General features: G+C 37.9%; 1 protein-coding gene across 2 annotated transcripts in view; it reads left to right on the top strand.

Annotated features, from left to right (window-relative positions):
* The window catches only part of Ndufs4 (NADH:ubiquinone oxidoreductase subunit S4), a 141833-nt gene that overhangs the window by 114370 nt on the left and 14434 nt on the right, over positions 1 to 13029 (top strand). Inside the window, exon 4 of one of the 2 annotated variants that reach the window (XM_008832946.3) lies at positions 3037 to 3110. The exons of the other annotated variant lie outside the window; for it this stretch is intronic. Coding sequence (XP_008831168.1) covers positions 3037 to 3110 — 74 coding nt within the window. The remainder of the gene's footprint in view (positions 1 to 3036; positions 3111 to 13029) is intronic. 2 annotated transcript variants of the gene reach the window in all.

The following is a 13029-nucleotide window of genomic DNA, read 5'->3' on the forward strand; positions in this document are numbered from 1 at the left end:
ACCTAACTTGGGACCTAAGTAGTTGAGAATTGAGCACATAGAGTATGAAAATAAAAGCAGAAATATATTTATAAAGACTGAAAGACGTGGGCTGGAGAGATGGCTCAGCTGTTAAGAACACTGGCTGTTCTTGTTGAAGACCCGCGTTCATTTCCCAGCACCCACAACTGCCCATAACTCCGGTTCCAGGATATCCAATGGCCTTTTCTGTTCTCTGCGGGCATTGCACAATGTGGGTGTACTTACATATATGCAGGCGATACACACATACACAAAATATTTTTTATAAAAATATTGAAAGACATATATACCTAGAGGAAAGTGTAGTATGAAAGATTTCATGGAAAAGGTTGATATTCAAGGTGAGTCATGGGGGGTCAGTAGTTGGGGTGGACTTCCATACATAGAGATGGTAAGAGTATTCTCAATGGAAGGAACAAATTAACCTGATAAACTATAGGCTGTGTTTATAGAGCAGATGTTTGATTTGACTAGTTCGTTACTTACAAGGAAATAGTTGAAAGGACGTCTGGAAAGCAGATTCTGACCATATTACACAAATGCTCAAATAGGATAAGAGATGAAAGCCACTGTGGTAGACAGTGGAAACTATTTGAAGTTTTTGAACTGGCACTAAGGTTGGTAGTTAAATACTAGGAAGATTAATCTAGTAATATGTAAAAGGGTGGTTTGGAGTCAAAAAAGGAGGTAGAAAATTTGATTAGAAGATCTTGGTAGCATCATATCTAGAAGGAATTATAAAATGTAGGAGACAAAGGAGAAGGGCAGTGACAGACCAAGTAACTGGAAGAATTGTAGCTGATTGCTACACTTTTTACTACTTAACTTATATGTGTATACATAATATATTTCTTTATAAAGCAAAAATAATAAAGCTGTATCTTTATGAGAATTAAAGCTGTTTCTCCTGGCTTCTGAGTTTTTTCTACATTTGTTTTCACTATTATTTCTTATTCTTAACTAAGCCAGTGTGCCAATGTGATGTGTCAAAAGTCATCAAATTACTGGGTCATAATTATATTGGCACTTCTGAATATACCTAGTGTATTTTAACTGTCAACTGAGAAATTATATGTGTTTTGAATAGGAGCATCAATATAAAATTATCATTGTTTTTGATACTAATATAGCCAGCCAATAGCAGTTCTTTTTCTTACAAGGGGAATTTATGCTAGGAATGTATGTGATTATAGGGATTTTAAAGGAATCCCAGAAAAGGAGCCATAGTGTCCCAGCAGTTTGTGAGTCTTCATATCAGTGAGAGCTAATTCCAATGTTTAATTTATATCTCATATCTTTTCAATATCCAAGTTATTCTCAGTGTCCTCTGTTTGATGTTTGTGCATGCATGTGCATACACACACACACACACACACACACACACACACACACACTGCTGAAGATTGAACCTAGGGCTTCCTGTATACCAGGCAAGGACTGTATCTACCAAGCTATATCCCCAATCCCCTACTCCATATTTCTGGATAAATTTCCACAGAATGTTACATTAAACTGAGAAATTTGCATTAAACATTTATAGCAAATAGTATACTTTTTTATAAACATAAAAATAACAGTAACATTTCTGAAACTTGTGTGGTATTATAAATAATCTGTATAGACTTAAAAGTCAAACACTGTCGCCCTAAATTGAAGAACTCAATTGGATATCAAGTCTTAGAACTTTTTAAAAGTAGATCTATACCCTGAAAGAACATTGTTAATAACTGAAGGTTTGTTGAGAATAGGTGTTGGTGCTGTTTTTCTGAATATTCATAATATAAACACTGCATAACTACATAACATTAATGTCCCAGCAAACCAAGTATAAGTTAAAAATATCATAAGTTGGAAATATGTTTCCTACAGCTAACCTGTTGAATGTCATAGCTTAGCAACACTGTACACTCTCAGTATCGGTTGTTTAACAGTGTGATCCAGTATAGCTGACTGGGAGCAGCAGTTCATTGCTGTTGTTCAACATTATAAGAAAGTGTTAGAGCACATAGTGCTATCCTGAGAAAGATTAAACTTTGAAATTTGAGGGTCTGGAGAGATGGCTCAGCAGTTAAGAGCACTGACTGCTCTTGCAGAGGACCCAGTTTCGATTCCCAGCACCCACATGGCAGATACAAACCATTCTTAACTCCAGTTCCAGGGAAAGCTGAAGCCCTCTTCTGACCTCCATGGCATTGCACGACACGAGTGCACTCACATACATGTAGGCAATGCACTCATACACATAAAATAAAAATAATAAATCAAATTTTTTTTAATTTGAAATTTGAAAACATTTTTTATTTCAATAAGATGGCTCAAGAGGGTAAAAACTACCTCCTTCCAATTGTTCTATGACCCTCACATGCATACTGTGGCATGAGCACTCACGCACGCACTCTAACATTTTTTTTTTTTTTTTTGCCTTTTTTTGAGGTAGGGTCCACCTGTAGCCCCATCTGACCTGAACTCACTAGATAGACCAGGCTGGCCTTGAACTCACAGAGATCTGCCTCCCAAGTGCTGGGATTAAAGGCATATGCCACCACGCCCAGCTATAACTTTTTTTTTTTTAAAGAAAAACATTTTCTTTTAAACATGTATTGCTTCACATTGAAAAATCTGAAGCCCAACTATTATAAGCTGGTGGCATCTGTACTGCAATTGTACTCGTCATCTTCTTGACATAATTTCTAAGGTCAGGTGGGGAATCTTCTTGGGTTTTTAAATTCAAAACTTGAATTCTTTTCTCCTTTTTAATATAGTTTAATAACTTCAGTAAAGAATACCCAAATGTTTTTACAGTTAGTTTTTATTGTTGAATAATACATATTAGAAAAATCTTCCAGATTTAGAACAAAAATATTTATTGTTTTTAAACATTATTACAAATAAAATATTCCATCATAGTTTACTTATTTGAATGTAGGACAACTGTCTTATTTTCCAAACATTTTATTTAAAATATTGCCTTGCAGCTAAAGCTTAATATTAAAACTTGGGCATTCTTTCTTATAGGGCTGACCCCCTGTCCAACATGGTTCTAACCTTCAGTACAAAAGAAGATGCAGTTGCCTTTGCAGAAAAAAATGGTATGATTGACTTACCTTCGTTTCTTCACAAGTCAAGATGTGATTTTGTGTTCTTAACTTTAAAAGAATTTAGGAATATGGAATTTGGGGCCTGATTTGGGGCTAAGCTTAAGGTAAGGTGCTTGCCACCAAGCTACATGACCCACATGGTAGAAAGAAAGAACTGACTCATGTAGGTCATTCTCTGACCTCCATATTATTGTTACAATGCACATACACACATACACACACAGTAAACAAATAAATATTTTAAAATTTTTTAAACAGGATGAAATTTTGAATTGAAAGAAATCTTTTGATATATCTAACCTTGTGGTTTTGGGGGGGCTTTTTCCCCCACAACAGAATTTCTCCTTGCCCTGAACAACAAAAAAAATCTTAAATGGAATGTTCACTGTTAAATGTAAGAAACAAACTGCTCTACTTTGACATACTTTGAATAGGGGCAGAGAATCAGATCACTTGGCTCATTGTTACCTTGTTTCTGAATCCCCCTGCAAAATTACATTTGGTTACTTAAAGTCTAATTGAATATATCATAAGTGGCCAATTCTAGTTTTGACATTTTCACTATAAAGTTCTTTCATTTGAGCCAAAATCTAATGCCTACTAGTCTCCCTCATAGCTCATTAATTACTTGAAAATAGTTATTATCATATTCACTCTAAACTTTCCTTTAAGCTTAAATATCTACATTTGCTACTTTTATAGATATGGCAGGTCTAATACCAAACATAATTTCAACAGTACAATTATATTAATGCAGCCTAGGAATATATATTAGCTTTTGGAACAACCATGTTATACATTGGTTTATGTTGATCTTGCTATGAATTGTAAAATGTCTTTTTAAAAATCATGTTCTGCTATTAAGCAACACTTAGTAGTGAAAGGAAGCATGGGGCCAGAGCAGTCTGGATTCTCCATTTTTGAAGCCATATGATTTTTGACTAATTTCATAATAGACTCAATGTTTCTTCATATTTAAGAGTACTTAATTAGTGGGAATATCAGGTATTTACCTGCAGTGCAGTAGGTAATTGGTAATATTAGCTCTAACCCTCATCTCCCTCCATTTGGCATTTTGTTGTTTGTGTCCCTTAGACCTCAATGCACTACTGTATATTTGAACCTAATGGATTCTGTTTGACATGTGTTGTATGACCTTTTTCTGGGAATTGTGAACAGATTCATTCCTTATAACACACCAACAGAACACAGAAGCCAGTCTTCCCATTCACCTTAATGAGCCAGTTGAGTTTATTGGGGTTATTTATTTACAGAGCATTGGTGACTCACACATACATCACCAAAAAGCCTACCCCATCCTGCTCAAAAAAGCTCACATCCTCCTCACAAAAGCTGCTCCCTTGGAGCTTCCTGTCCAGTTTATAGACAGCTCCATTGAAGAGTCTCTTCTCCTTAGCACCTGAGTATAACCTCAAAGAGGGCTTATGAGTCTTAGAACTTTCTAAGCTTTCTGAACTTTGTAAGTTTCTTTAGTATTTTGAGCCGGCTAAGCTTCCTGAGTCTTAATGGTACAAGGGAAATTGGAGTGCCCCCTTAGGGATCTTAGTCCCATTAATAAAAGAATTTAAGAATAGGTTCAAACAGAAGCTTAAGGACAATTTTATTCAAATTTAAAAGAAAAAGTTTCAGGACAAGCGAGGTATAAATTTCAGCAGTTGTGTGGAGAGGAGAATGGCAAAGAGAAGGAAAGAATATCATGCTGTTTTAAGCAGGCACAGTGGTCAGACACTTAGTGGGCTAGCAGCCACAAGGCAGGGAGGTGAGTTTTAGAGAAAGAGTAAAACAAACTCTAAAATGTCAGGGAAGCCCAGAGTGTTAGGGAAAGCATGCTTAAAAAAAGAGATGGAAAGAGGAAAAGGAGAGGCTCTGAATTCTTCAGGAAAGTAGGCAGACTTAGAAAGTAACATGTCTATGCCTCTGTTATCACTGTGTTAGGAGCAGCAATTCCAGGTAGATGAAGTTCACTATCTGTGCTGGATAGCTTTAGTGTCACACCTGGGTTGAGGGAGCCTCAGTTGGGGAATTTCCTCTATTGAACTGGACTGTGGCCATGTCTGAGGGGCATCTTCTTGATGAGTGATGTGGGAGGGCCCAGCCCACTGTGGGTGGTGCCAACCCTAGGCAGTGAGCCTGTGTTGTATAAAAAAGCAGAAAGCAGGCGGGCCAGAGGAGCAAGCCAGTAAGCAGCGTTCCTTCATGGCCTGTGCTCTAGCTCCTGCTTCCAGGTTCCTGCCCTGAGTTCCTACCTTGGGCTCCCTGATGAACTGTGACCCAGGAGATGTAAGATAAATAAAGCCTTTCTTCCCCAAGTTGGTAGTGGTCAGAGTGTTTTGTCATAGCAATGAAGAACAAACTAAGACACCATCTCAGGTACACTAGGTATTCCACCTATCTCTTTAGCATGACTTAAGGTGAACTCTCCTTCCTAGGGGTGGTCCCCTGAGCTGGTGATTGACCTGGCTCAACTAGAACGTTGAGTCTTCATCTGGTTCATAGATTTTATTCTATTAAAGTGGCCTTTCTTGCTACTATAACATTATTAGCATCTATCCTCCCTCTAGGATGAAACATTTCAATTTCGAGGAAACAGCTATGCAGCAGGTTAGGAAGTCTCCTAAGTTTGACATAGAAAAAGATATACAAGTTCTAATTGGTCCATTTGAATTTCAATCTATTGTTATCTATTTGAATGGGCTATCTTAAGTGCATTGTTACTATAAGGTATTACATAATTCTGAAAGATTAATGTTAACACATTTGACATAAAAATGTGAAAGCACTATAAATATTTTCTAAAGTACTAGCTTTTCTTCCTTATTTAGTTATTGCATAGCTTATGATTCAACGTCTAAATCCAGGACTGGAAGTATATAGCTCAATGACAGAGCCCATGTTTAGCTTACTCTGGGTTTGAGCCCAATACCAATGAGGGAAAAGACAAAAAATTGTTTAGAGCCAAACTCCCTGAATTTAAAACTTCTGTTTCCATATGTAAAATGAAAATTGCTGTGAGGATTAAATGAGTTAATAAAAGCAATGTGATAGTATATAAAGGTATTTAAGTAAGATACCTCAGGATTAAGAGCACTGACAGCCCTTGCAGGGGACCTATGTTTGGTTACCACTACCTACATGTTAGCTAACAGCCTTCCCTAATTCCAATTCTAGCATATTTTACACCCTCCTCTAGCCTTTTCCGGCACTACATGTACGTGTGGGGCATATATGTACATGCTGCAATCAAACCACACAAAAAATAAAAATAAAGTCTTTAAAAATGTATATAAATATATCTTATGTTGTTAGTAATATACTTTTAAAACTTTTTATCAAAAGATTTCTTAGATGAAGTTTCTTAATAACACATTTGGGAAAAATCTAAATTTTTTTTTTCTTGGGTCTTTTTGAGACAGGGTCTCCCTGTAGCCCCAGCTGTCCTGGAACTCACTATGTAGACCAGGCTGGCCTTGAACTCACAGAGATCCGCCTGCCTCTACCTCCCAAGTGCTGGGATTAAAGGCATGCGCCACCATGCCCGGCTAAGATCTAAATTTTTTATTTTTATGGTGCCAAGACCCCTGGGAAGGACCACTCAGACTCCAGACATTTCAAACTAGCCGAATTTATTTAGCTTACCAGCAACTGCATTCTTTGAACCAATTTAGAGAATGCAGCACTTGCTCAGAGGAAAGTAAAGCTTTTAAAGGTAAAATCCATATCCTGACCTATTGGTACAAGATTTACTCAGAAACAAGTAATTCACTCAAAAACAAGCAGTCACATGTTTGTTCCTATAGGTAGACAAGTAAGCAGTTACAGAAGCCAGTTAAGCCTCAACTGGAGCCTCCCAGGATTATATGGGTGTGTTCCTCTGGGGTCAGCTTTTTCTGGAACTGCTGACCCCAGACCAGGGTAGGGTCTGGGATGTTTCCCCAAGATGGCAGTCTTACACAAAATGGAGGTGTTCAAGCTATCACATTATATACAGAATTGTTCTCGGTGATCATATGACTTTGATTAAAACTAACACTGCAGGGTCTGGAGAGATGGCTCAACGGTTAAGAGCACTGACTGCTCTTGCAGAGGACCCAGGTTTGATTCTCAGCACCCACACAGCAGCTACTAACCATCCTTAACTCCAGGTTCAGGGGAATCTGAAGCCCTCTTCTGACCTCCACAGCATTGCATGACACAGGTGCACTCATATATACAGGCAATATACTTGTACACATAAAATAAAAATAATAAACAAAATATTTTAAAAAAACACTGCAAAAATATTTCTGTCAAGAATAATATTAATTCAGCAGTTCTAGTAATGTTTTCCATCCTCTCAGCCTTCTATACTTCATGTCTCATACCTTGAAAATTATTCATCTGAGGTTTGTATCTTGAGTTCAGAAACAAGAAATCTAATTAAACTGTTAAATCCCTGTCTAGCCGCTAAGTAATCACAAGGAGTACATGGCTACCTTTGCCATGTGAATTATAGATGCAGACTAGATATACTGCTATTGAAATCGGGTGATTTTCCAATTTGATTTTTTTACCTCCCCAAAAAAGAAACGTGAGGTATATCATCAGACTAGAAAATATAACTTGAGAAATCTTAGCAGATAAGTGATTTAGAAAACTGTAGTTCAACAGATCAGGATTTCAGCCTACAGCACAGCAGAACTGTCAGTCTTAGTCACTGTTTTGGTCTCTAGCACCTTGCACAAAGCCTGACACATATTGGATATCCTGTATCTGGCAAAATTAGGGACTCTCTTAAAATATTCTCATCTACTCAAGAACTTGAAGCCACACTGGTTTCCAAGATGATGACATGTTTTATATTCATGATAGTACTTATAATCTGCTTTTTCTTTAACCTTTAGCATTATACAATATTGGGAAGTCCTGGGGCTGGGGAGATGGCTCAGCAGTTAAGAGTACTGATTGCTCTTAGAGGACTTGGGTTCGATTCCCAGCACCCACATGGCGGCTACAAACCATCCTTAACTCCAGTTCCAGGGGAATCCGAAGCCCTCTTCTGACCTCCGCGGCATTGCATGACACGGGTGCACTCACATACATGCAGGCAATACACTCGTATACATAAAACAAAAATAATAAAATGTTAAAAAAAATAGGGAAGTCCTACTTTTTCAGGTATAGTGGCAGCAAGATCTAAATAAATAGCTTGGAGTGTTACAGAATTCTCATACCTTGGAGGATCTTTCCCAAATTTCCCAGGAACCCCCTCCATTATGATTTACTTCCCTTAAATAAACAATGGTGAAGTACATAAAAAGGAACCCATCTTTCTCCCCACCTAACATCATTTTCTTGTGAGCTAGTGCTGTTGAAAGGTAAGTGAACCAATTTAATACCTTAAATTACCAAATTTAAGGTATTAAAATGGTTCAAATAGGCATGGTAGCCCACATCTGTAATCCCAGCACTTGGGAGGATTAGAAAAGGAAGATCAGCAATTTAGGTTATCTTCAGCTACACAAGACCTGGTCTCGAAAAGAAATGAAAAAGGGTCAAAAGCACTAATATGTAAAAACTACTGAATTAAGAGGGTAACAACTAGGATTCTAATTCTGCAGTTGTCTTTCCACACAGGATAGCTTGGCCAATCATGCCTTACTACATTTAGCCTTTGATATGTTTCTTCATCTTTGAAATGGGAAGGTGGGTTGAGTAATACTCAGAACTATTTATCTTAAGGATGATAAACCCATGAACCACCCTGTATGCCTTTATTTCCTAATGTTTTGCTGATATGTGACATTATATTCTCTGCACACAAAATAAGTAAAAATGTAAAAAAATTAAAAGGTCATTATTCTGATGGTTTTTCCATGACAAGGGTAGAATTGACCAGTTGTAACAGAGACTATACGGGCCTGGAAACCTAAAAATTATTACTGCTTGTGCCATTACAGAAAATACTATCTGGGGGCTGGAGAGATGGCTAAGAGGTTAAGAACACGTGCTGTTCTTCCAGAAGACCCAGGTTCAATTCTCATGGCAGCTAACAACCATCTGTAACTCTAATTCCAGGGGATCTGACACCCTCTGCAGGGCATTGCACTGACATGGTACACTTACACACATGCAAGTAAAACATTCATACACATAAAATAAAAATAAATACTAGCTGGCTGCTAGTTATTTATTTCTTTACCTTTAGTTGCTAGAGATCAAAGCCAAGGCCTGGCACATGGCAGGCAAGTGGTCTACCACTGTGCTCTACTCCTAGTCCTGATCTTTTCTTCTTTCCCACTGTGTCCATCCCCACTGGATAAGGTCTTTTCCTTTTATATATATATATTTTTTTAATTTATTATTTTTATTTTATGTGTATGAGTATTATGCCTGCATGTAAGTGCACCCGGTGTCGTGCAGTGCCCGAGGAGGACAGAAGAGGCTGTCGGATCCCCTGGAACTGGAGTTACGGACATTTGTTAGCTGCCATGTGGGTGCTGGGATTCGAACCCAGGTCTTCTGCAAGAACAGTCAGTGTTCTTAACCTCTGAGCCATCTCTCTAGTTCTAGCTCTTTTCCTTTTAACTCTTACAATAATGTTCCCTTTACAGCTCTTGTAATACAGTTTGGTTTATATAAGGCATAGTCCTCATACTCAAACTAATATTTTATTCTACCTACTAAATTATAAACACCTAACAGGGAAAACAAAATCTCATTTATCCTTATCATTTAATGTGCTCAATGCACATTGGTGAACTTGAACAGTATATTTAGTGAATTATTTTCAGATTTGATTATTTTCCAGAAAACATATTTGGTAATTTATAAATTATTCTCCATATTATTTAAACTTTTCTATAAAAATCACCTTAATTTGCTATTTCTGTTTTCCATTAAAACTTTAGGTCCTTCTGATTAGAAATCTGAAGAAGGAAAATTATAGAAAAGTAATTATCAATATCTTATAGAGGAACAAAAGGAATGTTCTTCCTCTTAAAGTTTGATGCATGAGTCATTAAAAAACTGACAATAAGAAACTAAAATTCCAAAAGGCCAGAAGGTTGAAGAGTTCATCTCCTACAGTACAGAAAGTAATACAAGTTTGGGGCTTAGGGTATGAAGAGAGCAAACTTCTGGTGAACAAAGATTATGAATTTTATTATGAATTTTAAAATATTTTTTACATTTTGTGTGTGTCTGCATGCACACTGTGCCATTGCTCCCATGTGGAGATCAAAGGACAACTTGAGAAAAGCTGTTGTCTCCTTCTACCAAGTGGGGTCTGGAGACAGAATTCTAGTCATCAGGTTTGGCAGCAAGCACCCTTACCATTCAGCCATCTCACCAGCCCAGACTGTCTTATTATGAAGATAGAGCTTTAGCAGTAGCCCTCAGAAAGATAGGCTGTTCTTCTGTGACTAAACTTAAACTTCTTGCTTATAGGATTCCAGGGAAAGAGTGCTTTCATGACAATTGCATTCTACACTATGGGCTTTTGTTGAACAGTTTTCTATTGCTGTGTCAAAATACCTAACATACATGACAGAATGCATGAAATCGCATGGGAGGGCTATGGGGTGGGTACAGATAGGGGAGGGGATCTAAATATGATTAAAATGTATTGTATGAAGTCCTGGAGAGATCAGTGGTTAAGAGCACTGGTTGCTCTTGCAGAGGACCCAGGTTCAGTACCCAACATCCACATGAAGGCTAACAACCGTCTATAATTCCAATTCCAGGGGATCCCACATCCTCTTCTGACCTCTACAGGCATTGCATGACCTAGGTGCTTTTACATCTATGTAGGCAATACACTCATGCACATATTTTTTTTTTTTTTTAAGATGTATGAGGGCTGGAGAGATGGCTCAGAGGTTAAGAGAACTGGCTACTTTTCCAGAGGACCTAGGTTCAATTCCCAGCACCACATAGCAGCTAACAACTGTCCCTAACTCCAGTTCCAGGGGATCTGACACCCTCTTCCAACTTCTGCAGACTTTGTATGACGTGGATGCATTTATATTCACACAGGCTGAACACTCACACACATAAAATAAAAACAAAAAAATTTTTGAAACAGTATGGAATGCACAAAAAATCAAAATATATATGTATTTTTAAAAACCCTAAGATAACTTAAAAGTGATACCAGAATATCTGGGGTGCCTTTGAGAACAGCAGAGTTTTTTTTCTAGGGGAGTTTTGGTCCTAGAAACTCAGCAGCCACCAAAGCTTTTCTGAGCCAGTGGCTTTCAGGTTCTTGTTCAGAAATTTGAAGAATGAAAGCCACAGACCACAGAAGATGAGTTTAGAAAGAAGTTTATTATAGATTCATAGGTGAGAGCTTAAGGGAAGGGAGAGCAAGAGCAATAGCACTCACAGAGCTCCTGTGTACCAGGAAGGGTCCCAGGAATAATGCACCATTGAGCCCAACTGCCTTGGTTAATAAGACTTTACTGGATGGAAGAAAGGAGATGAGGATGAGCTAGACAACCAAGTCCCATACCAGGTGTGGCTTCTAGGAAAGAGGTAGTCCTTTAGAGAAAAGGAAAAAGCAGATCCCCCTTCTGACATCTCGGGCCTCTGGCAAGGATAAGGGCCAAGGACATTAACAGTTTTTAGTCAAAAAGGAAACTGATCACTTTTCTTTGGGATCTTTTACCGTCAACTGCCTAGCCAATTTCTGCCTCTTGTTCTCATTAAAAGAAGAAAAGATTTACTTAGACTCATGGTTTCAAAAGTTTTAGTCTACAGTTAATTGACCTTGTTGCTTTTGGGCAGGTAATTTGGGGAGGGAGCACATGTTATGGAGGCAGCTGTTCTCATGGTGGCTGAGAAGCAGAGGGAGAGAGAGAGAGAGAGGAAGGGTAGGCCTACTGTGATCCAGCTACCTCCAAATAGACCCTACATCCTAATGGTGCTACCCTCTTACTACCAAGCCTTCAAAACATGAGCCTTTGAGGGACAGTCAGATAAAGAAAATTAAGAGAAAGCTCCAGCAGGGAAGGAGGGTCCAGAAACAGTGGAGTAGGAGAAAGCCAGGGAGGCCTGGGCTCTGAGAGTGCTTCTTTGGCTTACAGCACTTAGCTTACCAAGGCACCAATCTTTGAGATACTGTCAGGGCCACAACACTTACAGTTCAATGTGTATGTAAAAATAATCCACAATCAACAAATATTTTTCAAAATAATTTGGAGCTTATCCTGGGTGTTTAAGGGTGATCACCCTGAAGTGTATTGCAGCATTATATGAGGCCTTTCTTGTTAGAGTTGTTTTCAAACCCCATGTGTTACTTCTTCTAAAATTATGACTTTTGGAAGGATACTGAGATTTAAAGAAGTTAAAAAGAAAACCCAAGATCAGTCATGGAACTCCTAATCTAGAGAGCCTAGGTTTTTAGAGTTCAAATTTCTATGGTGAGGTTGCCTACAAATTAGTCTAGATCTACACTACAGTACTAGTCACATGTGGCCTGAGCACTTTGAGTGTGCCTAGTTATAATTAAGGTGTGTTATCAATGTAAAATACTACATTGCAAATTTTCAGCTTGAAAAAATCAGTGATTTTATTACATGTTGAAATGCTAATCTAGCTGTTTGGGGCTAAGTAAAAGTATGTTTCAGTTAAACATACAGTTCACACATTTCCATTGGACAGCACCAGCCTAGAGTCCTTAGCAATGTGTAGGATATACATTGTATACATAGTCTAAATATTTTGTTGATCTTTATATAGAATGTATATGAGAAATGGGAAAATCACCCATTTTTAATTTAGCTAAATAAGGTGTTGTACAAGTCCATCCCTGAATTGTCCCTGATTGTCCTCATCCCTGAAACTAAAAGAAACTTTCCTCCTCTAGCCAGTTCCTAGTTCTTGAAATTGTTCCTCTGTTACTTTTTTTTTT

Source organism: Nannospalax galili, unplaced genomic scaffold (genome assembly GCF_000622305.1).
Source record: "Nannospalax galili isolate Female #2095 unplaced genomic scaffold, S.galili_v1.0 scaffold235, whole genome shotgun sequence".
In the NCBI taxonomy this organism is placed as follows: Eukaryota; Metazoa; Chordata; class Mammalia; order Rodentia; family Spalacidae; genus Nannospalax; species Nannospalax galili.